General features: G+C 55.1%; 1 protein-coding gene across 12 annotated transcripts in view; it reads left to right on the forward strand.

The window, feature by feature from the left end:
- Positions 1-24,041, forward strand: part of GRAMD1B (GRAM domain containing 1B) — a 178,910-nt gene that overhangs the window by 146,124 nt on the left and 8,745 nt on the right. For all 12 annotated transcript variants that reach the window (XM_044258082.1, XM_044258086.1, XM_044258088.1 and 9 more), the window contains 12 exons: positions 10,125-10,209; positions 10,640-10,743; positions 11,504-11,599; positions 12,921-13,001; positions 15,558-15,673; positions 17,448-17,604; positions 18,680-18,869; positions 20,379-20,522; positions 21,412-21,530; positions 21,788-21,930; positions 22,978-23,081; positions 23,645-23,848. In XM_044258082.1, coding sequence (XP_044114017.1) covers positions 10,125-10,209; positions 10,640-10,743; positions 11,504-11,599; positions 12,921-13,001; positions 15,558-15,673; positions 17,448-17,604; positions 18,680-18,869; positions 20,379-20,522; positions 21,412-21,530; positions 21,788-21,930; positions 22,978-23,081; positions 23,645-23,848 — 1,543 coding nt within the window. The remainder of the gene's footprint in view (positions 1-10,124; positions 10,210-10,639; positions 10,744-11,503; positions 11,600-12,920; positions 13,002-15,557; positions 15,674-17,447; positions 17,605-18,679; positions 18,870-20,378; positions 20,523-21,411; positions 21,531-21,787; positions 21,931-22,977; positions 23,082-23,644; positions 23,849-24,041) is intronic.

Here is a 24,041-nt window from a genome sequence, read left to right on the forward strand (position 1 = left end):
CTGAGCGGCATTGCAAAATTAGTGCCCCAGAGGGAACAGGAAACAGGTGGCTGCAGACATGTTAGCCCATTGAAACAGCCAAATTTGGACATGCAGGTCCCGCCCCCCCCCCTTGTCACTCTCTTTCTCTCAGTCAGGCTCTTCTGTTCCAGCTCACTTTCCCTTTCCTTGACTTCAGGCCCTTTTGTCTCTGGCTCCGCCTCTCCTTTCTCTGATTTCCATTCTGGGGCTGGCTCGCCCTCCCTCTCTGCTACCAGCCCGCAGGTTTTCCTTCCCCTCCGTGGCTTCCCTATTCTGTCACCTCAGGGCCTCCCTCCGCCCCTGCACATCCCAGCAGGCCCCTGAGCCCTCGCAGAGTGAGGGACAGGAATGGATGCCAGTCACCACAAGGGCCCAGAACTCAGGGGCTCTGGCGACACATAAGGGGGAGACGGCAGAGGAGCTGAGAGTGGCCACACCCGCTTCCTGCCTGAGCCCTGACGCTGGAGACCCTCCCTGATTGCGCAATGGGCCCCCACGCAAGGTCGTCTCGCAGGCCTTCCTGGGACTCACAGATGGTCAGTGTCTCCTCCAGCTCCCGTCCCTCACCCCGAATAAATTACGGAAGCATGACAGACTGACTCCCCACTTGGCACAAATCATTAACTCACAGAGGCCAAGTGCACAAGGGACTAAACGCTGCCCCTAACTGCCCCCTCTCTGGTACGCGTGCTCTCGCTCTGGGGCCTCTTGCAGACCCCAGGCAGCCCATCCAGAAATGTCTTCTTGTGGCTCCCTTTCCTTGGCTGTTTCCACGTTGCAGGCAGAAGTGGCTCCTTCCATGTGCCCGGGTCCTGCTCTGCTTTATCGGTGGAAGCCTGGGGCGGGCAGGGACGGGTTGCAGAACGGAGTGATGGGGAGGAGGGGCAGGGAAATGGTAGGGAGACTCTGGGAGGCCGAGAGGGGGACAGGGGGTACCTCCAGCTGGCCTAATTTGCAGGTGTGAGGGGCTAGTTCCTCTTTCCACCTCGTCTGCATGTGTTTTCACATTGGGAGGGAAAGGAGCAGCTGGTGTGTCAGGGAGAGTCCTAGAAAGGCTGACTTCAGGTAGCCCTGGGCTGCTGCTCCTGCAAAAACCCTGCTCTCCCCAAGACCGAGACGATACCCTGGCTTTGGACTGCTGGCTTCTGGGTGTCTGTGAAGGAAGCAAGGTGCTGCCTGCCCCACACAGCTAGTGTCACCCCCATCTCTGACCACTTGGATATTGTCAGCGTGCCTATCTGCATCATGGGGTTGAGTGTGGTCGTTCCCCTAGACACCGTTGTCCTGCCCTACTCAGGAAGCTACCACCTGGGGGTTTCCCCAGAGCCACGTGACTCGGGGCCCATGGCGTGGGGTCCCGGCAATCTTCCCAGCGCTTGCACCCTTGGGGGGCTGACACCCCCATATGTGTCTGTGCTCTTCCGAGCAGAAGCCTCATGCTCCCTAGCACTGCCTTCCAATAAATAATACATCCACGGTTTTCCAGAAGACACTTAACTTGGCCTCTGTGTTGCCCCATCTCCCCTTCTCCGCGCTGCCAACAGCCCTCTTTGACACTCAGGGGAGCACTGTAGCTGGGTTGCTGCCTAGGGGGCCATCCTTCTGTGGATAGGCAAAGGCTTTGTCATCCCAGCTCTGGGACAGTCACACGTGCCCTGGGTCAGCTCCTGGACCGGGCGTCCTGGCGGAGCTGCTGACCCTTGAGAAAACATCTGGGGGTTGTTGAGTAGCTTGGGTCTGCTGGGAAGGAAGCCCACCCAGCATTTCCCCAGCCCCTTCCTTTACCTTTCTCTCTTCCACATTTTGCTTTTTTTTCCCCCTGCCTCTGATACTTGTGTTTATTTTTCTAGCCAGAATAACACAAAGCATAGGGATCATGGGCAGATTTCTGTAATTTCCTGGGGCAAGATTCCACTGTTCTCCTTTCAGAGGTGGTATTTGTGATAAATATTCACTAATTTATTTATTTTTACATTTCTTAATTTAAATTCAGTATGATAACATACATCGCGTTGTTAGTTTCAGAGGCAGAATTCAGGGACCCGTCAGTGGCATGCAGCACCCCGCGCTCAGTCTGTCGCGCCCTCCTCCGTGTCCATCACCCAGTTACCCCGTCCCCTCTCCCCCCTCCCCTCCAGCAGCTCTCGGTTTGTTTTCTAGAGTTGAGAATCTCTTACGGTTTCTCTCCCTCTCTGATTTCATCTTATTCTAGTTTTCCTTCCCTTCCCCTATGTTCATCTGTTTTGTTTCTTAAATTCCACAGAGTGAAGTCATACGGTGTTTGTCTTTCTAACTAACTTCTGTTGCTTAGCCTGATACCCTCTAGTTCCATCTACATCATTGCCAATGGCGAGACATCATTCTTTGTGCTGGCTGAGTACTATTCCATTGTGTATCGATACCACATCTTCCTTATCCATTCATCTGTCAATGGACAGATGTCTGGGCTCTTTCCGTAGTTTGGCTTTTGTGGACATTGCTGCTATAAACATTGGGGTGCACGTGCCCCTTCAAATCACCGTGTTTATATCCTTTGGGTAAAATCCCAGTAGAGCAGTTGCTGGGCCGTAGGGTAGCTCTGTTTTAACTTCTGTCCTGTGTTGTGGACTGGCTACACCAGCTTGCATCCCCCCTAGCAGTGGAAGAGGGTTCTGCTTTCCGCACCAACATCTGTCAAGGTTTCCTGACTTGTTAATTTTAGCCATTCTGACTGTGTGAGCTGCCATCTTGTTGTTCCACATTTTACTTTCACCTAACCCAGCCCGGGAGGAGCTGTCACCAGGATGGCAGACCACTCTGGCCTGAAGAGCGGGGACCATGGAGCGAATAAAATCTTAAAAAAAAAAATCTTAAAAAAAAAAAAGACCTTCCCAGACTTGATTATATCCATGCCCCCTTACGTTTGTGTCCCCCCCGCCAACTTACTTGATGAACCCAGCTTTTTTTTTTTTTAAGATTTTATTTATTTATTTGACAGAGATCACAAGTAGGCAGGGAGGCAGGCAGAGGGAGAGGGGGGGAAGCAGGCTCCCTGCTGAGCAGAGAGCCGGATGTGGGACTCTATCCCAGGACCCTGAGATCATGACCTGAGCCGAAGGCAGAGGCTTAACCCACTGAGCCACCCAGGCGCCCGATGATCCCAGCTTTATTCATCAAGGCTCCCAGCTTGAGAGGCGCAGCCCCAGTAGACATGAAGTGGTGGGATAAGCACAAACAGGGCTTTAGTTTCAGTAGGAAGCCAAGGGCAAGGTTGGAGGTGGGAGGGGGGTGCATTCTGTCCCCCAGAGATAGCCCCTGTTGGGTGCAGTAGGCTTGCATCTTGGATGAAGCAGTCACGAGTCTCTTGCTTGGTGCCTCGCCTTGTGTGGACACAGGTAACTGTCCTCATCGGCTTCACCCCTTCCTGGGCGGTCAGTCGTCATGGCAGCCCAGAGAAGCAGCTTGTCTGAGGTCCTAAGTTAGGAGCCTCGGCCCTGGCGGCTGGGAGAGACTTAGAGCCCAAGCTCCCCTCGATGCCCCAGAATGGCGGTGCTGGCTTTTTTGATGGGGAGGAAGGGATAGCGCCAGTCCTGTGGGATGACCAAGCAGGTCTGCCGGCATGGGATTGAGAGCAAGAGAACAAAGCCTTGTGGGCACGACATGGGGACATTAGGGGGACAGCGTAGAAAGTGGAAGTCCAGAGACAAGACTTGCTGCCTACAGCCCCGTGTGCTTCCGTCAGCTCTGCCCATCTCCCCACTGTTTCCTACCCAGTGTCTTGGAAGAGTCTCTTGACTTCTGCTCCCCAGACTCCCATCCTTCACCTTCTCCAGAATGGTCCCCGCTCCCACGATGAGGCCAGTCTCACTCCCCTCTTTACCTTTCTGCGTGAGGCTGTCCCACCTGCATCTCTGTCCTCTCTTGGCTCATTGCCACCCTCCCCGCCCCCAGCCCCACATCTGGCTCCTCCCTACCTGGCTTTGGTTGGAAGGCCAGGATTTGAAGGTCTTAATTGATTTCTTCCCAGGTGGGTCTAGTACTCCACCAAAATCCATCTGTTTTTCTCTTGGGTTCCTCGACCCCACCCCTCCTGTGTTGTACCCAGGGAGGGGATACCATTTGGTTCCAGCTCCCAGTGTTTGCCATGCAGTTAATGTTTAGCTCAGGGTCAATGCCCTCTCCTCAGGCCAGGAGCTGACTGCCGCCCTGCCCTGCCCAGCCCTGCCCAGCCCATTCCATCGTGGGGGGTGTAGGAGACAAAGGCTGAGCACTGAGACTTGTCTCCCTGGGGTTATCTCTTTTGGGTGTGTCCTGACTCCGTCTCACCCAGTAACTATAGCCACCAGGCCCATAGCAATACGGAAATGTTTCCGGAATTGCTTGAAGGATTCAGCTTTCGTGGTCCATACACTGCCTAGATCTCGGGGTCTGGTATGGCCCAAGAAGAGGGGCATTCTGGTCACCCCAGAAAATGGAACTGCCAGGGTTCCCATCCTACAGTGCAAAGGATCGGGCTGCCGTACGCAGAGCAGAGAAGCTTGAGTGTATGGTCTGGAGTGTTGGCAAGGATCAAGCACCAAGAAGTGCATACGGAGTTGGGGATCTGGGTGGTATGCACACGTCAGATGCGGTGTGTGGAGGAACAGGAGCAGGATATAAGGAACGTGTACATTGGTAAAGGGTTTCTGAGCAGCAGGTCATGCTCTGCTGTAGAAGCGAGAGCTGTTAGAGGCGTAGATCCCTCCTGGCGAGGATGATAACCTGATGGAGGAACCCTGCTGCGTGGGTAACAGTGGAGGCGGAGAGGCTGGGTCCAGTGTGCAGATGTTGAGAGAGAGAGGAGTTTGGGGAAGGATTCAGACTCCTTGTCTGCTTTTCCTAACACCGTTTAACCAGTTGACTCTGGGTTCCTCGGAGTCAAAATCTTTGGGGAGTCAAGAATCTCCATTTTTTAAAGCTTTATTTTTAAGAGAGAGAGAGAAGGGGAGGGGCAGAGGGAGAAGGAGGATGAATCTCAAGCAGACGCCCCGCGGAGTGCAGAGCCTGACACGGGCTCCGTCTTGTGACCCCAAGATCGCGACCTGAGCCAAAACCAAGAGTCAGATGCTTCGCCCCCTGAGCCATCCAGGTGCCCCCAGGATTTCCATTTTCAGTGCATTCGTTAGCTCTGTTTAGAGTCCGCTCGTGTTGGAGTCCTGCTGGCTCAGACCTCAGAGTCTCCTAAGAGGCACCAGTCCTCATCACATGCGGGCTTGGGACCCTCGCCACACGGAGGGCATTGCTGTGGAGGGCGAGGCAGGTGCCCCATTTGTTTCAAAGGTCTAACTTTTCCTGGGGACACATGTCTTCCCAGTCCCAATGCTATGCATTTGCTGCCCTGGCTTCTCTGTCTAGATCCCTTCCTGGCCCCACTGGCCTGACTCTCCTTCCTCTGCTTCCCTAAGTTCGCGCTGTTTCCTTTTAACCCCTGCTGGGGCCAAAGTCTCTGGTCTTAGCATTGCTAGTTGGCCCTCAGGGTCTGAGGAGCAGCCTTGGCCTGGATTTCCCCTCCTGCTAGTGCTGGAGGCAGGGGAGGGTCCCCGGAACTGGTGACCTCAACTTCTCCAGGCAATCTGCCCAACTTCTCCCCACCAGTACATCCCGGGAGAGAGGAGCCAAACTCCGGTCCCCTTGCTGGTGCGATGCACAGGGAGGTCTGTGGACCGGTGGGGCAGTGACAGGAGTGTGCTCCAGAAGTCCCTGGCTATTAGCGTCTCCAATTTCAGATTTCATCATAGCAGCCGTGCCCCTGGCACCTCCCCCTCCCTTCCCCTCCTCCCCTCCCCCCAGAGCCCTGGCCAGCTACTTTCCATTGCAGGAAACATCTGCTGGGGAGGCCAGACTAGGCCGAGGGGTTACTGGAGGACGTTGGCCAGTACCATCACCCAGATCCTGTAACTTGAGGCATGTGTAGGACTCCGGCCCTGCCCACCCACCCACCCTGCCTCCCCCCTGCCACGGGCGGCTCTAACAAAGAAGTTGTTTGCTGGTCAGCTCAGGAGAGCACGTTCTGGGGAAGGAAAGGGGTGTGTGTGTAGGGGTGGGGGTGAGAACAGGCCTTGTCGCCACAGCCCGTGGTGGCCGCTCTGCCTGGGAGAGGGCTGTGAGTCATAGGGACCAGTGCCCGCCCAGCGGAGAGATTGCACAGTGAACGGGCTGTCTTATGGGATGGGCCAGATGGTGCTGGGAAGCCGGGAGTTCATTCTCTCCCCGGAGTTTCTGACCAACTGTGAGCGGGGTGTGAGGAACTAGTGGGGTGCACCCCTGGACCTGGCTGTGGGGCCATCCTCTTCCTGCGCGGCGTGTCCGTCAGGGGCCTGCTGTCCAGAGCCCTCCAGCTGGCCCCGTGCACCTGCCGTGTCGTCTGCGTCTTCTGGCCTCAGCTGGTCTCTCGGAGTGGCTGTCCACACTGACCAGGAGGAGGGGTCCCACCGCATCCCCTCTGGGTCACCCTCAGCCCAAAGACCAGCCACCTTGTAGGAGCCAAAGTGGGGTGAAGCAGAGCCTGGCCATGGGACACTGGCCGGCCAGCGTGTCCCAAGAGCCGTGCTGACCACACCCTCCCACTTGGGAGGTTTTGTGCTGGTAACGGAGCTCTGGGAGACAGAAGGAGGCCAGTCAGGGTCACACAGACCCTCTGCCAAGAAGCCAGCAGTTTGCCTCTCTGCATTACCGGGCTGATTATTTTCATCCTGAGGGCACAGTCGGGAACCAGAGCTCCAGGAGCTGGGCTCCCTGGGGAGGAGGAGCCGTGGGGAGCGATGGAATCTTTGACTGAGTCTGGGGTCCTCTTGAGCCTCCTGCTGGAGCAGGACAACCAGCCTTTGCAATGGTACCTGAAGAAGTTTCCGGATCCACCTGTTGGTGCAGAACTCTGCTGCTGGCATGAATCTGAGGAGATCCCAGCCGTGAGTGTGCATCCCAACTTCTCTGGGCCCTTGTGACCGTTCTACCGCGCCCCTGTAGTTCCCTACTCTCTCCTGCCGACCTGACCATCCTTGAACCAAAATCCTCTGACCATTTTAAATTAAAGTAGGTGAGCCATGCCTCACTTTCCGAGGAAATTGCTCTAAGAGCACAGGGGTGGGAGACAGAGGGTCGAGGTCTTTTGCGTCAAAAGGATATATGGGTGGGCGGGGGGTCGACCTGACGTGTCTCTAGAGTCTGGGAGGCAGAGGCCCGCCTGCCATCCATACTGGCAGCCTGGAGAATCAGGGCACTGGTCTCCAAGGCTGCGTTAAGGAGTCCCTGCACCCAAGCCAGTTTTGATGGAACCGGCTGAGTTGAGAGGTTAGCTGGCATTGCCCTCCCTCTCCCCTCGGCCATAGTTTTGTTCAGAGGGGAGGAGAGGAGAGGAGAGGAGCGGCTCCCTCCGTTTGCCACCCGTCTGGTTGGGAGATGATGGCCAGACGCCAGGCACCTACATCCACGTCTGTCAATGCCTGAGTTCTCTGTGGAGGCGAGAGAGAGGCAGGGGCGAGGCAGCTGTGTGGAGAGCACATGAGAACAAGAGGACTTCCAGGCTTGGATAATTGGTTGCCTGATGCCTGCTTAACACCTGAGGGGGCCTGGGGCCATCTGCTAGGCTGCTCCTCGGACTGAGGGCGGAACGTGGTAAAAATAGGAAGACTCGCCTGCCGGAGATTTTTTTTTTTTTTTTTTTAAGAAATTTAATTGTAAAGAACCTAAAACTTAACCATCTGAAGTATTTGTAAGGATTTCTCTGAAGTATTTGTAAGGATTTCTCAGTTCTGTAGCGTTAAGTGCATTCACACCGTTCTGCACCCAGTTTCCAGAATTTTTTCATCTTGAAACCCTGAAGCTTTATTACCACCCCCCAGGGCGGGGAGGAGACCACTCCTGGGCATGAGAGATAAGTGGGTGACCCCAAGGAAGTGAATATCTCATCACCTCAGAGGGTGTGCTCTGCTGGGGCATCCGTGTTGCCCTGTTGGGACTGAGACCATGAGGCACCATCACAGAACAGTGGCTCAGACCAGGGACCCTGGGGCAGGCTGCTTCGGTTTGTGCTCTCCTCTCCCATTTCGGAATCCCATACTTCAGACAAGCTGCTTAACCTCTCTGTGCCTCAACTTCCTAGTGTATAAAATGGAATAAGGGAGACAGCCTGTGGTCCGGTGAAATGATGCATGGGAAGGGCTAAAGGCAACACGGGGTGCGTGGTAATGACCCATTTCACGTTCGCTCAGCTGCAGCTGTACAGGGTCGCTTAGGCATAATTAGGAACTTAGCGACAATCAGGTGGGCAAGCAGAGGTTTTCATTGTGTGGGCTGTGTTCTGCAAGGCCAGGGCGCCGGCTGGATGGGCTATCTCAGTATCAGTCTGGAATCAACCTATGGGCAAGAGGAGTGTCTTATTTGGAGGTTTTTTTGATAGCCATAAAAGTCAGAGGATAGGTTGGTTTCTAGATATTCACTCCCAGTGGCCCTGATGCTTGGCTCGGACATACAGGAGGTGACTTTGGGGTTCTACAACATAGCGTGCCTTTGGGGAAGGTAGCTGGGCATTGACTACTACCAGGATGGCTCATTTTATAAACCAGCCAAGACAGAAGTTTCAAAGCCAAATTAACTATAGACAGCATAGCTGAAAGCACTGTCTTCTCTCTCTGTCCTGGAAATCCTCCCCCAAACTGAATTCCTGCCATTCCTCTCTCCTCCAGCTTCCTGAAATATTCCCCTTGCCTCTAGCACAAAAGCCATCAGGCCACTTAGCTCAGCTAGTCAAGCAGGTGCCCTGAACGTGGCTTGCTCACGGGCCACTCAGCTTTGCAGAAAGCCAGAAATCACCGCCTAAAGCACGTCATGTTGCTGCCACAGCTGTATATCGGTGCATTGCCAAGGACATGGATGGAAAGTGTAATGGCCAAGACCTACCTGTCACCAGCATAAGGACAATCTGGGGGCACTCCCGGCATGAGTAGGCCGGTCAGTGACTCGCCTGGCTGGAGGGCAGGTGTCTCTCTGTCATGATGCGTGGCTCTTCCTGGGTTGTGCCCTCGTCTTCATGTGTCATCCTTGGGTTCCTTTCAGCCATAGGATATGTTGCCCTTTTTTTTTTTTTTTTTTTTTTAAGATTCTAATCTTAGATCAGGTTTCCTGTCTGTTCAGCTGACTGAGGGAATTTCCAAGGAGGATTTGCTAAGGCAGTTTATGGGGATATGTCTGCACCCAAAAAGCTGAGTGGGCACAGGCTCGAGAGGTGGCTCAGGGGGAGCAGAGGACCTGGGATGCAGAAATCTGTCACTGACCAGCCTGGGGCCTCCTGGGCAGGGGTCTCCTCTCGGGCCTTCATTTTTCTCATCGCTAATGGAAGGGTTGAGTTAGAGGGGCTTGTAAAAGGTGGGGAGGGCCTCAAGGTGTTGTGCCTCCAAGTTGCCAGACACGCTTTTAAATTCTCTGCTTCTGTGCTTATTCTAGTACTGGTTTTATGTTGTTGCTGTTTAATCTAGTCTTGGTAAAGTACAGTTCTCCCCCGCCCCGTTTCACTGAGGTACAATTGACAAGTCCCATCGTAATAGTCTTCCATTGTAGGATTTTTCTTTTCCAGTTGCAAATGTCATACCCAGCCAGGTACTTACTGGGTCAGTGACGATAACCACTGCTTCTAAGAGATGCACTGAGTACCTTCGTATTGTGGGTCCTGCTAAGGGGTTGGGGGAGCCCTTTCAGGCCCCCGTTTTGCTGTCAAGGTGGGACTTCCTGCTGGCAGAAGGCAGGACAGCAGTAGCTCTCGTGGTGGGTCCCGGGAAGCTCCCTGGAGCGGTCCCTCCTTCCTTTCTCTTCTTGGTATCCAGTAGGGCCCTGCTTAGCATGTATGACATTTTCTCATTGATGGACACTGGATACAAACCCTTTCGGAGTGTCTGATTCTCCGTGGGGTGTTTATCCATACATGCTGGAGCCCCCTAGGCCTAACCGGGCCGCGGGCCGCGTAGGGTCTGTGGAATAACAGAGCCTCATCTTCGCCCTTTAAACCTGCCAGCAGGTGCTCTTGCTGTGTCTTCCTCGCCATCCCCACAGAACCCGGGGACATCCTGCTAACCTCAGTCATTGTCACGCAGGTATTAAGCCCAACTTACAAGCAGAGAAATGAAGACTTCCGAAAGCTCTTTAAGCAACTTCCAGACACGGAGCGTCTCATTGTTGGTGAGCCGGGGACCCCGAGAGCAGGGGGTGGGAGCGGGAAGGAAGTCTGGGCTGGGCACCGTGTGTGGGATGGCCGCGGCCGAGAGCCCCGCCCAGGATGAGTCACGGCTACTCTTCCCTCTGCAGGTGGCCCAGCAGTGAAGGGTTGGGGTAACCTGGATGGGGGAGGGGTGTCCGTTGACTTTTATCGGCCTCTACTCCCTCTGATTTTCTCGCCCTCTCTGCCACCTCCCCCGTTGCTCTGCCTCCAGCAGAGGCGTGTTTCACGTCACATCAGCTGCTGGGGACCCCCTTGGCCACTAGTTCAAGTGTCTCACCCACCTCGTGAGTGGCAGGCAGCGGAGCTCCCGCAGTGCTGGTGGGAGGGATGGCGGGCCTTGTTGGTAGTGGTTCGCTGAAGATGCTTCCTCTGTCCCCCATCCTACCACAGATTACTCATGTGCACTCCAAAGAGACATTCTTCTTCAGGGCCGACTCTACCTCTCTGAAAATTGGATCTGCTTCTACAGCAACATCTTCCGCTGGGAAACTCTGGTAAAGACCTGGGGCTTTCTCCCTGGGCTGTCCCCTTGGCTAGCACTGAGCAAGTCCCCCTCTCTCCCCCTTTGGTTGACTTCCTGCTCTACCCACACCTTTGCATAAAAGGACATGCCTGAGTCTTCAGGGCGAGATCTCCTCTGCCATGTCTTCCCCTCCCTCCGTCTTGGGTGCGGAAGAGAGCATGAAAGGATTTGCTTTTGGCTAGTGGGGGTAAGCATTCGGCAAGGGTCATCGCAAGAGGTGGAGTAGCTGAGTCCAAGGGGCGTTGGCCTTGGCACTCAGGGCCGGGTTGAACGTTACCTGGGTTTTCCACCTAGTGAGCTGGGTCTAGGGAGGCTAGTCCTTTATTCTTTCTCTGCCTCCGCATCTTATAAAATAAAGCAGGAAGAGATAAGCTGGTGACTTTTATGGTTCCATCCAGCGTCATTGTCCTGTGTCTGTGTAAGTGCCAAGCAGCGATGGGGTCTGTGCACATTGATCAGACTGTATAGACGGGAGAAGGCAGGCTGCCTGGACCTGCAGCTGAGATACCGCTGGGCTTGAGGCGGGGCTCAGCCACCACCTTGCTGCATGGCCTCTGGGAAATAGGGAGCTAAACCAGGTGATGTCTAACGGGGTCCCTTCCAGGTTTAGAAATAAGTAAACTGAGATGTGATTTCCTCCCTCTGAATGGGCACCACATAAACACTCGTGGCCGACTCAGTGAATGTCTCTTCTTGCTTATTATCTGTTCTCCGTCCCTGTGGGGTGCCAGCTGACGGTCCGTTTGAAAGACATCTGCTCCATGACTAAAGAGAAAACAGCTCGCCTCATTCCCAATGCCATTCAAGTTTGCACTGACTCTGAAAAGGTAAGTGAGGCTAATCTTGGACCTTCTACTCCCTGGCACCCCAATCCCCAGCTCCCCCCACCCCACTTCTGTAGTTCTGTCCTTCAACTGCATGAATATGGAGGCCAGGAGGATGGGGGTGGGGGATGGGAAGGTGATGGAGATGGTGGGGACCACCTCCATTGGATTGGAGTGTTTGGAGTCTGAGCAGGGATGAGGACGGAAGGTCAGTCCATTGGACTTGGAGCCAGAGCACTTGAATTTGAGTCCCGTAACCATGGGTATGGCATGTAACGTCTCTTCACTTAAGTTTTCTCATGGTAACGTGGTGCCAGTCATTCCTATGACAAAGGCTTGAAATGACGTCACGGATTCGAAAACACTGAATTGTAAAGCGCTTTGCAAATATGAGTTGTTACTACCTATCGGCAGAGTCCGGTAGGAAGTGGATTGTCAGCATGGGGGAAACATGGAAGGTAACATATAGGGCCGAGGAAACACTGGGATCTTTGACCTTTAACCAGCGCCTGGAGACTGAGAGCTTCAGGGCTGGGGGTGGACTAGGCCTGAGCCGAACACAGGACTGCAGAGCCCTTGGACTTGGGGAGTTCAGTGGCAACAGCCATGAGATTTTGGGTCAGGTAGTCTTTGGTTTGAGTTCTGTTTCTGACATCAGTCAGCCTTGTGATGACACAAGACCCCTAATCCCACCAGCTTTTTCTCTTTATTAGGCATTGGCCATTAGTTTCTCTTCCAAGCTTTTGTGTGGTTTAGGTAAAGCAGCATTTAGATCATGCTCAGGACATCTGGATCCCCATCATTTCCTTCCCACGTGTTCTATGGGTCCCCCCTAACATGTAAGCACAGTAAGAGCCAGCCTTTCTGTTTTGATTGTCATTGTACCCCAAATATGCAAAATCATACCCAGCACGTACTGTATTTCAAATTTGTTGAATTAGTGAATGAGAGTGTGAGAAGGTTTGTCTTCTCCTACCCAAAGTCTGGCTCACGGCTCACCACTTAACCTGGGTCCAGTCAGTGGGTGAGGAAAGTTGTTTTATGGAGATGAAAACCTCCCAAGCAGAGGGACACGCGCCTTGGAAAGCAGGGGTGAATACCGAACGACTTAGGGCCACTGTGGACTCGGAGGTCCCAAGTGCCTGGGCCCCATGGGCTGGTCCCTCTCACTAGAGTACGTTGGTGTCATGGTCGTGGATAACTGAGTCCGTAGTATTTGGGGAGGAAGTCAGCAGCTTTCCTTAAAAGGATGAAGCATGCTATCTCCCTCCATTATATTGTGAGTCTTAAAGGATTCTTCTTGCTGTCTTCTGTTCCCACCTAGCACTTTTTCACGTCGTTTGGGGCTCGGGACAGGACATATATGATGATGTTCCGGCTCTGGCAGAATGCACTCCTGGAAAAGGTGAGTACTGCCCAGCTGCTTCCGTCCTTCAGCCTAGGACGCACATCCACCTGGAATGTTCATTCCCCTGGGGTGAGGGCTCCTTGGTGAGAGTGGGCTCCCGTGACATGGGCTGGTTCCAGAGCAGCCTGTGTGTCATCAAGGTTCTGGAAGTCCCCCAGACTTGGGTGAGTTCTCTGTTCTCCTCCTGGTGGTGTTCTTTGAGCTGCCCGGTCATTGCCTGGAGCAAGGCCCTCGCTGACTTCAGGCACTTCCGTTCCTCTGTCTGAAACGTGCCAGGGTTGGTGAGACCAGCAGAGGTGGAAAGGGCTGTCAGGGCGGAATCCGTTTCTATACTCACAGGTTCCTAGAGGCAGAGGCCTGTCACACCTCGCAGATCACATGGGGAAGGAAAGGAGACCACGGTGCGTTAGGTGGTAGAGAGCATAAGGGGAAAGCATGGGCAAGAGCTTTCCTTGTGGCTTTTGCAGGAAGGAATGGGTGAGGCCGGGTAAGGGCCAACCAGGTTTAGGATTGGCTTGTTTGAATAATTCCATCATGCCTTGGGACATAGAGACTGTCTCTGGTTGCCTGTCGCTGGGGTACCTAAGGCCAGGTAACATGGGCCCCGACTGTAAGGAGCTAGGAGAGAAGGGGGTTGAGAGTCTAGGCTTTGGATTGGCCAGTGACATACAAAACGTGCCCTTCTCGGAGAGTTGTTTTCTGTCTCCAGGAATTAGCTAACCCTGGGACGGACATTCCCTCACCAGTCAGGAAGGCCTTGGATGCCAGAGCATCAAAAATTTAGAAAACAGGAAAATAGAGTTAATATATCCCCCTAATCTGACGATTCGAGTGTCTGAGGGACTCTGAGGGGACACGGATATTGGCGATGATATGGCCACATTCCTTCGAGAACTCCCACTCAGATGCCCAGGCCAGTGCAGGGATGGTGTTGGGAAATCAGCCCCAAGCCAGGGCAAGAGACACGGTAGAAAAGTTACATGGTTATAATTATATACATGACACATATTTATCCACCTTGACTCTTAAGCAATCTAAAGTAAACTGGGCAGATTTATTATTTAGAATTTCTTTTGACCTGAAGGCCTATAGCCCTGGCCCGGATCCAGGTAACTTATCTGCGCTGCGATCTTCTGCCTTTAGTAACCATCAGTAATAGTAAAATGATTGTGTATTTGAACCTCCACTGGCAGGTTGGGATTTTTCATTCAGTTCACGGACACTGTCCTTTCTGAATAAGACAGAAGCTCTGACACAGCAGATGTCTGCCGACTGTCCTGGTCCTGCTTGTGGTCCGGCAGGCCGAGCCTGGTGGACGGATCAGAGAGGGGTGCATGGAGAAGGGGAGTTGTGACAAAGGGGAGGACGTGGTGAGGCAGCGAGGCAAATGTGTCTCAGGCGGGGTGAATGATCTACGTCAGACCCAGAGATAGGAGGCAGGGGACCCAGGAGGAGATACCTTCCTCTGACTTGGTGAGGGCCAGCACCGGCCGGCTCAGAGGGAGCCCTGGGCTGTGCCATTCTGGACAGTTCTCCTCAGCTGGCAGGCCAGAAGCACTGCCTGCTTCCTAAACCACACGAGGAAAGGCTGATCTCAGAGAATTCTCAGTTTCTTTATGATCTGTTATTGGGAACCGCTCTTTAAGTTCGATTTAAAATATTTGTGTTTTGACTCCTTCTGTTTTTCCTTAAGGCTCTGGCCCTCTTTCTCACATCCTGACCCTGCCACCTTCTGCCCCGCTCTCACCTGAGGACTCCTCCATGTGCCTCCAGTTGTTGTTTTTTCCACATTCTGTTGCCTCTTTTCCTGCAAATCTGAAGCCCACGAGAGCTCACTTCTCTCAGGACAGAGCTTTTGAGGAGGGCACGTAGGCCTGTGGTGAAATAAGGACTTGGGGCTAGCAGCACCCAGAACTGTAGGCAGACTCATTCTAGCGGAGAAGAAAGAAGGAGGAGTTGAGGTAGCCAGGAGAGGGTTGGATGTGCTCCCCTCTGAGGCCCCTTAAATGATGAGCACATAGGCTTCTTTCTAGCCACGGGAAATATCCGACGACGGAATGGCCACCTTCAAGGTCACACCTCATTCTGGGAAGCAGTGGGGTCTGCTTGCGTGGTCACCGTTAGTATGAGGAGGTTTCTGTGTATTGGGGAGACTGCCTCCAGGGACCAGGTCCACATCAGAAGCTCTGTGATCGCCTTGGCTCTAAGATTCACATTGATTTATCATGCTTAATGCTCGACCTCTTCCATGGAAGCAAAAAATGGGTAGTTACGATCCTTAAGGGGGCAGTTGATCCCATTACGCAAACCTGAGTTGTGGGAACAGGGCCAGGTTCCTGGCTTGGCTGAGGCTGTATCTTTAGGCAGAAGATTGGTGTCTTGTGATCCTGGGAGGAGGTACAAGGAAGTGGAAGTGGCATTGCTCTCCACTTAGTCCAGCAAGGGAGAATGGAGGTCCGCTTCTCCTACCCCCAGGGGAGTCCAGCTCAGTGCCTCTGTGTAGCGTGGGGTCCCAAGGAAGGAAAGGTCAGAGTCCCTCTGTTGTTCCCGCAGCCCCTCTGCCCCAAGGAGCTCTGGCACTTCGTTCACCAGTGCTACGGGAATGAACTGGGCCTTACCAGTGACGATGAGGACTACGTGCCCCCTGATGATGACTTCAACACGATGGGGTGAGCAAGGCAGAGGGGCAGCTGCCCAGGGAGCTCCTCCAAGAGGGGCTGGGATGCTGGTAGCAGCCTCCCTAGGGAGCGATGCCTGAGTGAGTGGGAAGAGTGGGAAGATCCTCGCAGGCAGAGGGAAGAGCCAGTGGGTGGCTGGACAGAATGAACAAAGGGCCAGCAGGAGGAGGAGAGGCCTGAGCCGGATCCTGAAGGCCTTTTGGCCAGTGCAACGATTGGATTTTATTCCACAAATGGGCTGGGAAGCCGTGGGAAGGCTTTGAGTTGGTAATTGATAAGATCTGAGTTAACGTTTTAACAGGATCACTCTGGCTCCTGCATTGGAAATAGATCAGGGAGGAACAAGGGGACGGGCTGAGAGGCTGTTGAGTAATTAAGATCACATAGAGGAGAGGTGACGGGGGTTTGGGCGGGGAGGACAGCGATAGAAGTGGCAGGCAGTGGTTCGTTGCTGAGTGTATTTTGAAAGTGGAATCAGGTCTTTTTTGAAGGATTTGCTGACAGAGTGGAAAGGAACCAAAGATAGCTTTAAGGTTTCCTTGGATTTATCAGCCGGAAGTCTAGGGCTGTTCCAAACCGAGATGGACAGCGCTACAGACCAGACTTTGGGGGAAGATCAGGCAAGTTGGGTTTGAGATGACAGCCGGCCAAATGGAGATGTCACATAGACATTTGTGGATGTGAGTGTGGAGTTTACCAGGGAAGTGTGGGCGAGGTGCCTAAACCTGGGAATTAGGAGTGGCGAGCTAGGAGATTAGCTACAACCACAAATGGTTGGATGAACATAGGAAGTTCGAGGACTGGGCCTGGGAGCACTCAGCAGGAGGAAGCAGCAGCAAAAGAAATCCTGAAGGAATATCTAGCCAGGTAGGAGGAACGCTAGGAGAGCTCGCATGCTTGGAGCCAAGGGAAGGAAGCTTTGAGAGAAGGGAGCATCGCTGTATCCCGTGCTGTTGATGTGTTGAGAAGGGCCTCGAAGCCGTACTAGCCTTGCTCGAGGTGGGCAGGTAGGTGGAGGCCTGGTGGTGGCATGCGAGGCACAGAGCCGTGGAAAGCAGGGAAAGCACGTGGAGTAGTGACTCTCAGTAGTGATACCCCTTAATCTCTGAACATCTGCCTGTCTTGAGCAGACGTGTCATGGGTTACTCAAGAGTTGTCCTGCATCCAGGTGGGGTGATAGGCAAAGTGTGAGTCAGATGTTGATGACAGGGCTGATTTCTCCCTTGGGAGAGGCTGAAGTGTCCCTAGACAGGCACCCACCCTTCTCTCAAGAAGGGTTCCCCTTCCGGTGTCCAGGGCAAAGAAGCTCACTAGTTAGGATCCCGAATCTGGGTGTTATCACCAAAGGACACTTGTGGAGGGTCCCATCCTCATCACTGTGTGGGAAATAAAATGTATTCTCAGAATGTCCAGGGTGTTTCTGTCAGTGGTGAGGTTGGGATGGGATGGGATGCCATGGAAGAAAGATCATTTAAGACACGAATTGGTCATAGGTTGGGGTCATAGGATAGGGTTAAATCTAAGGAGAGTATGAAGAAAATAGGTGACTTTGGAGCCAGAAATCATACCTGGGGAGGGGAGTGTGAGGTGGGGAGGAGGTTTCGGGAATGTTGTGTAGCAGGGAGGTGGTGTTTAGAGGAAGATCCTGGCTAAAGCGAAGAAGCAAGAAAGCCCATAGTTGGGGACGGGTAGACAGATGAGGTTCTTAGAATAGTCAGCGGTCTTGACTGCCGAGGTGACAGGGATTCGTGCTGTCTTCTCTCAGCTACTGTGAGGAGATCCCCGTGGAAGAGAACGAAGTGAACGACAGCTCATCCAAAAGCAGCATCGAGACCAAGCCGGATGCCAGTCCGCAGCTCCCCAAGAAATCCATCACCAACAGCACGCTGACGTCCACAGGGAGCAGCGAGGCCCCTGTCTCGGTATGGGCAATGGGACCTTTCTTCTGCCCCTCGTCCCGTAGTCGGTGTTTCCCAGCCCAGTGCACTCTCCCCAGCACCCCGGCCTGGGGCATGGGGAGAAGGGAGGTTGCTCACCCTGTGGCGAGGTGATTCAGGGAGGCCTCCAGGAGCCTACGGGCTCTCTTGTTCCAATGCTGTAGTCCCGTGCCTTGGATACAAGGTTTTATTTGGCTAGTGAGCATATGAAAACCATTCCAAGTTCATGGTGTGACTGCTCCAGGTCAGCCCCAGCCCCTCTATGGAGAACTACCCAGGTCTTTTTTTTTTTTTTTAACTGCCTTGATACAAGGTCAAAATTGCATGTGAATCTAGGGCTGCAGTCTGTTATCTGTTCAGTCATTCGACAATTAGTTTTTGAGTTCCTAGTGTATACGCTCCCGATTTATTTTTCCACTGTGCCAGACTTTGCAAAAGAGATAAAAATAGGTTAAGAAAGGCCTTTGTTCTCTGAGACTTGGCTGCAGAAGGGATGGGAACTTGACAGAGGAAGCGTTGGGTGTGCACTGGCGGGTTGAAGAATGGGCGGGGATTCTTGGAAAGGATTCCCAGAGAGGGGAGACACATACTCCATTGGCTCAGAGGTCAGACCTTAGAATGAAAACGTCATTAATCTCCATTTTCTATCTCTAAGGTTGTCCTAAAAATAAAAAGGTTTGTCTCTGTTCCCTTCTAGGGCTAAGGGGAGAATAAATTAAAAAGCGCTTAGGAAGATTTGGAGCCTCTTAGCAGATGAGCACTCGTGAGAGGCAGGCCGACCTGTTGTAGCAGGGGGGAGATGTTGCTCCGGGAGCTGACTCTGCTGGATGCTAGGGCTGGGGCACTGTGTGATGGTAGTACAAGGTCAGAACCTTCTACTGGGTTCTCCTGCCTTCCATGGAAGAGCTGGGGAAAACCCCTAGAGCGGGACTCCAGCCCAGCCCCAGAGGGGCTGTGTTGTGAATGTGAGAGCTCCCTGGGCCAGGTCCCTAGTCTTCTTTTGGAGAGGAGATCTGGAGCAATTTGCCCTATTTGGGTGACCCCTCTGTCTCCACCCCAGTTCGATGGCCTGCCCCTGGAGGAGGAGGTGCTGGAGGGCGAGGGGTCCCTGGAGAAGGAGCTTGCCATTGACAACATCATGGGGGAGAAGATTGAGATCATTGCGCCTGTCACCTCCCCTTCGCTGGACTTCAATGACAACGAGGACATCCCCACTGAGCTCAGTGACTCTTCCGACACCCACGATGAAGGTGGGTGTTTGTAAGTGGGTGTGCGGAGCTGCCCTTTCTCTCTTTGTTTGAAGGCTAATAGGATGTCCCGGTGTGGAGGCTGGAGTCCGTTGGTCTCTGGGTTTCTGGTGGATGGGTGGGTTCGTGTGTCATTAGCATACGGGCATTTTCTGGAGAGCCACTGCAGGATCCTTCTCATTCCGTATTTGTCAGTACTGAATGGGTCACGTGTTGTCCTGCAGTCCGGTCTTGCCACTAAAGTTCCTCCTGTTGACCAGACTTGCCCGGCACCTCTGTTCTCATAGAGATGCAAGGCAAGGCAGTGTTTACGTGCCACGGGAAAGTGCCAGTCAGCCACTTCCTGGAACAATACGATCTTACTAGAAGCTTGCTCTAGTGACGCCAGCATTGGCTTTTTAGACCAGGCTGCAAGAAAAGGTGTCGCCGGGTCACTCAGACTCTGGAACCTGCCCTGCTCTCTAGTATTTCTAGGTAGTACTTCTTTTGGGTCAGGTTCTAGGACCTGGGTCTGGTGTGCATTGCCTCTGGCATTCCGGGGCCCATGGGCCTGATTGTCAGTATTGATGAAATGGGTTGATCCACGGACTTGGGGGGGTAGGCTAGGACTAGCGCGTGTGCGTAGACAGTGCTCACTTAAACACCTGTGGACGGTCTCTCCGATGGTCCCCTGGAGTGGTGTCCTCACCTTCGGCCAGCTCCCCCAGTCCCATCTAGGATGCAAGGCCAGTGCCGGTGATCGCACAGGTCGGGTACTGCACAACATGCACATCAACTCAGACGTGACCATTCCCCCCTCCGACAGTGCTTATCCTGTCCGGTCACAGGCACTGGCTCTGCATGATTCTGAGCCGCAGGGGCACCAGGAATGTCAGCTTTTTGCTTGAGACCACACGGCAGCCTCTGTAGGTGCAGTGATTAGGGACTCTGGGGTGCTGGGACTTTAGCAACACACCTCTACTCCCAGGCACATTCTCCCGGAGCAGATAGAAACCTGAGAAAAGTGACAGGCATTGAAATCCTGGGGGAGGCCGGCCGCCTAATGGAAGAGGAGCCAGCTCCGTGTAGTTAGAGAGGGTCGCCCTGCAGTCCAGCCCAGCTGGACATTCCAGATGCACCCATGTCCCTTTAATGCCCCTGTGCCATAGTTGCAGGGCCGTGTGTCCTCCGTCATGCTTAACTTACAGATTCTGGATAACTGATAGCTTTTAGGTTCAGGAAATCCTCCTTCATTTTAATCTTCATCTGAGAGCAGCTTCCTTAGCAAGGCTTAAAAATGGAAAAACAAGCAGAACATTCCCATAGTCTTCGTCAAGGAAGGGTACCGGTTCGCGTGAGCTGTGTGTGTGCTGGCAAAGGAGGAGATGGACAGATGGCGAGGTCATGAGCTGCTACCCACGAGGGCTGCCCTTGACCCTCAGGGGCCCGTGACCCCGAAGTACCCTGGCGGTTGTCCCTGGGGCCACCTGCCCCTCAGCCCTCATTCCCTCCTTCTCATCCTCTTCTGTGCAGGGGAGGTCCAGGCCTTCTACGAGGACCTGAGCGGCCGGCAGTATGTGAACGAGGTCTTCAACTTCAGTGTGGACAAGCTCTACGACCTGCTGTTCACGGACTCGCCCTTCCAGCGGGACTTCATGGAGCAGCGGCGCTTCTCCGGTCAGTTCCTCTCGGGACATGCGTCGTCCTCTCCTTCCTAAGTTTCCCCCTTCCCCAGGCTCCCCGAGGGCACAGGGCCCCCCTTCCCGCCCCAGGGCCCTGTGTGTTCCTCCTTCCCCCAGCCCACCATGCACAAGGCCCAAAAGACCCACCAATGAGCAAGACTGCCCAGGGTTCATGGTCTCGCAGAAGCGCCTCGAGCCCTTACTGCCAGGCACCCCCCAGTGCGCCAAGCACCTGACACCATCTCGCGTAACCCTTGGGCCTGCCGCGTGTGCCAGCATTGCGATCCCTGGGGTTACTGGTGAGGAACCCCGAGCTCCAGCTGTCCTCACTTTGTCCAGGGGCCATGTCGCTCAGTCGGGCGTGAGGCAGGATTCACATCCAGGACGTTGCGCCTTCCTGCTTTGCTCCCATCTCGCCCCTCTGCCCCTGTTCTGCCCCACTGCAGGGGCTGCCGCTCTGGCCATGAAAGAACATCCGGGCATCAGCGTCGCCCTCTGCCAGAAGGGGAGGGCAGACGGAGGGCACCCAGAGGCCATGCCTTAGAGGAGAGGACTTGTTCCCAAAGATCCCAGGCCCTCGCCACAGTGACTCCAGTGTTGCCAGCACCCCCGCAGGTGGCCCCCGGACGGCCTGTCCCGGCCCCAGGAACAATCAGCACTCTGGAGCCCTGTGCAGAATTTCGGCAGCGCTACAATGGGCCTCTTTCTGTTTTGACTCCCCCCTCCTCCTACCCTCCTCCCGGGGCCCTCGGGCTCCCATTGGCTTCCCATTGGGGGCCAGCCGGCCGCCAGTACAGTCAAGGGTTCGCTCGAAGGGGAAATTCAGAGATGGCGCGGGCCTGCCTCCCTCCCACCCTCATTCCGGGGCTCTTCTCCACCCTCAGATATCATCTTCCATCCGTGGAAGAAGGAAGAGAACGGAAACCAGAGCCGAGTGATCCTGTACACCATCACCCTCACCAACCCTCTGGCTCCGAAAACTGCCACCGTCAGGGAGACGCAGGTGAGCCGCGGGCGGGGGCGCCGAGGAACGGCGGGAAGAGCCTCTGCCCCGTCTGAGGGATTGAGGGTAGGCGGTGTGAAGAGGAATCTGGGTGCCTGTGTCGTTGTGCCCCAAGGCGGGGACACGTGCCGGGCTGCTGTTTGCACAGGTTCGGGGTCCCCCGTCTCCGCCCAGAAGCCGGGGGTGGGTGCGGGGAGAGAAGGGAGGGCGGCGCTCTTCCCAGCACGGCTCCTCAGTTTCGTGCCCTGTGCCCACAGACCATGTACAAGGCGAGCCAGGAGAGCGAATGCTACGTGATCGACGCCGAGGTCCTGACGCACGACGTGCCCTACCACGACTACTTCTACACCATCAACCGCTACACGCTCACCCGCGTGGCTCGGAACAAGAGCCGGCTCAGGTGGGCGGCCGGAGCGCCCCGTGGGTTCCGGGAGGCGCCCCCCTCGTGTGCGCGTGTCCTCGTGAGGGCGGCCGCTGTAAGACGGGGCTTCGGTGAAGGGCCCCAGGGAGCCCTCTCAGGAGTCGAGACGTTCCGAGCCCCACGTCTCAGAAAGGGCCCGCGTCATTCTCATCCTCTTCCTTGAAAATACTTTTTTGTCGGGTGCCTGTGCGCCTCCATCGTCTCTCCTCCCTCCTGCCCCCGCCATCCTGCCCCACACCATGTCTAGGCTTCTCTCTTCCAGCTTTTTTGAAGTGTCTCTTGAGGACACGTCCTTTCTGTCCAGGCCACCCAGAGGCAGCTTCTTACTGATGCACCCCCCCCCCCGTAACCCTGTGACATTTGCCGGGTAGCAGGGCGGAAGGGGATGGTGGGGTGACTCGCAAGCATCGGTTTGCTCGCATTAGGCCACGGTGTCCCTGAGAACAGCAGGGAAGGGGGCCAGGCAGCCTTAAAAAACGGGAGCGTTAACTGGGAGCTGTGGTGACACAGGGCCATGGAGGAAAGGAGGGGAAGGGGCTGGTGTGCAGACAGCATGGGCAGCAGAGAGACCCATGACTGGGAGAGAGAATACTTGGAAAAATGCCAGAGCAGGTGTGCTCTTGGGGAGTGGAGAGGCGGGAGCCAGGGCCAGTGGCAGATGACTGCCCTAATGGTCAGAGTGATGGAACCCCAGAGCCTGATCTGGACGAGCAGGTGTCTGCAGAAGAAGACAAGGACCCCCGCGGCCGGCCGGCTGCCTGGCCCCATCTGAAGGAGGCGGTGTGGCCTCATGAAAGACCTGTGGGCCCACAGTCAGGAGCCCTGCTAAGTTAGCCTTTGGTCTGCCGGACTATTCTAGAACTCCCATTTTCTCACCTGTAAAGGGAGGGTCCATCTGCCCATTCCACGGACCTCCGGAAGTGCTCAGGGAGCTGAGATGACACCATGGGTGTGGTGCGAAGGGCCTGTCCCGGTAGAGCTGGGATCCCGGGAAACGGCTGATCTCGCTCCTGGCTTGTTCCTCAGGGTCTCCACAGAGCTGCGCTACCGCAAACAGCCCTGGGGCTTGGTGAAGACGTTCATCGAGAAGAACTTCTGGAGTGGGCTGGAGGACTACTTCCGCCACCTCGGTGAGCAGGGCTGCAGCCGTCGGCACTGGTGCAGCAGGGCCGACACGGGCTCGGCCGCACAGCTGCCACTGGTCGGGCGTGGGAAACACGGAGGAGGGGGCCACACATCGTGGGCACACGTGCGTTTCCGAGAGGCTGTGCCGGTAACTTTGGAGGGGTCTGTGGCCAGCCCTTCCCCCCACCCCCGGCATGTGACCACCACATCTCATCACGCCGGGGGTAATTCGGTATGGAGAGGAAGGATGAGCCTGGGAATGCGTCCGGGAGGACCTGGGACGTGCCCGCAGCTGTCTGCATGGGGGCGCGGATGTCGGGAACCTACGTTTCTGCACAGTGTTGAGCAAAACCCAGAGTGGGGGGTCTGGCTGGGGGTACGTCCCAGTGGAACTTCTGAGGCTCGTCGCTGCCCCCAAGGGACCCCTGCCCTCCCACTCAGCGTCCCCGAGTGCAGCATGGGAAACGGGTTCTCGGAGAGAGGGCTTGGCTGGCCGGAGGCAGCGTTGTCTCTGGAGGCCAGCGGGTCGAGCTGCAGGTGGAGGCAGGTGGCCTTCTGTCTTGGACAGAGAGCGAGCTGACCAAGACGGAGAGCACGTACCTGGCTGAGATGCACAGACAGTCTCCCAAAGAGAAGACCAGCAAGGCCCCGGCGGTTCGGAGGAGGAAGCGTCCCCATGCCCACCTGCGGGTGCCTCACTTGGAAGAGGTGATGAGCCCCGTCACCACACCCACCGATGAAGACGTGGGCCACAGGATCAAACACGTGGCAGGTGCGTGCCTGCCGGCAGTGGGGGCGGGGCTCAGGGCCCTGAGCAGCTTGCCTGTGCCGAGTGCCGGGACCTACACACACGCACTCCTCTTGCGTCCGTGGGTACAGATCATATGTTATTTGCCCCTGACTCATCATTCAGCCTCTGGATCCGCTACCTGTTTCCCTTCGCCCTTTATGTTCCTCGGTCCCTG

The sequence above is a fragment of the Neovison vison genome, chromosome 7 (genome assembly GCF_020171115.1).
Source record: "Neovison vison isolate M4711 chromosome 7, ASM_NN_V1, whole genome shotgun sequence".
NCBI classification, from domain to species: domain Eukaryota; kingdom Metazoa; phylum Chordata; class Mammalia; order Carnivora; family Mustelidae; genus Neogale; species Neogale vison.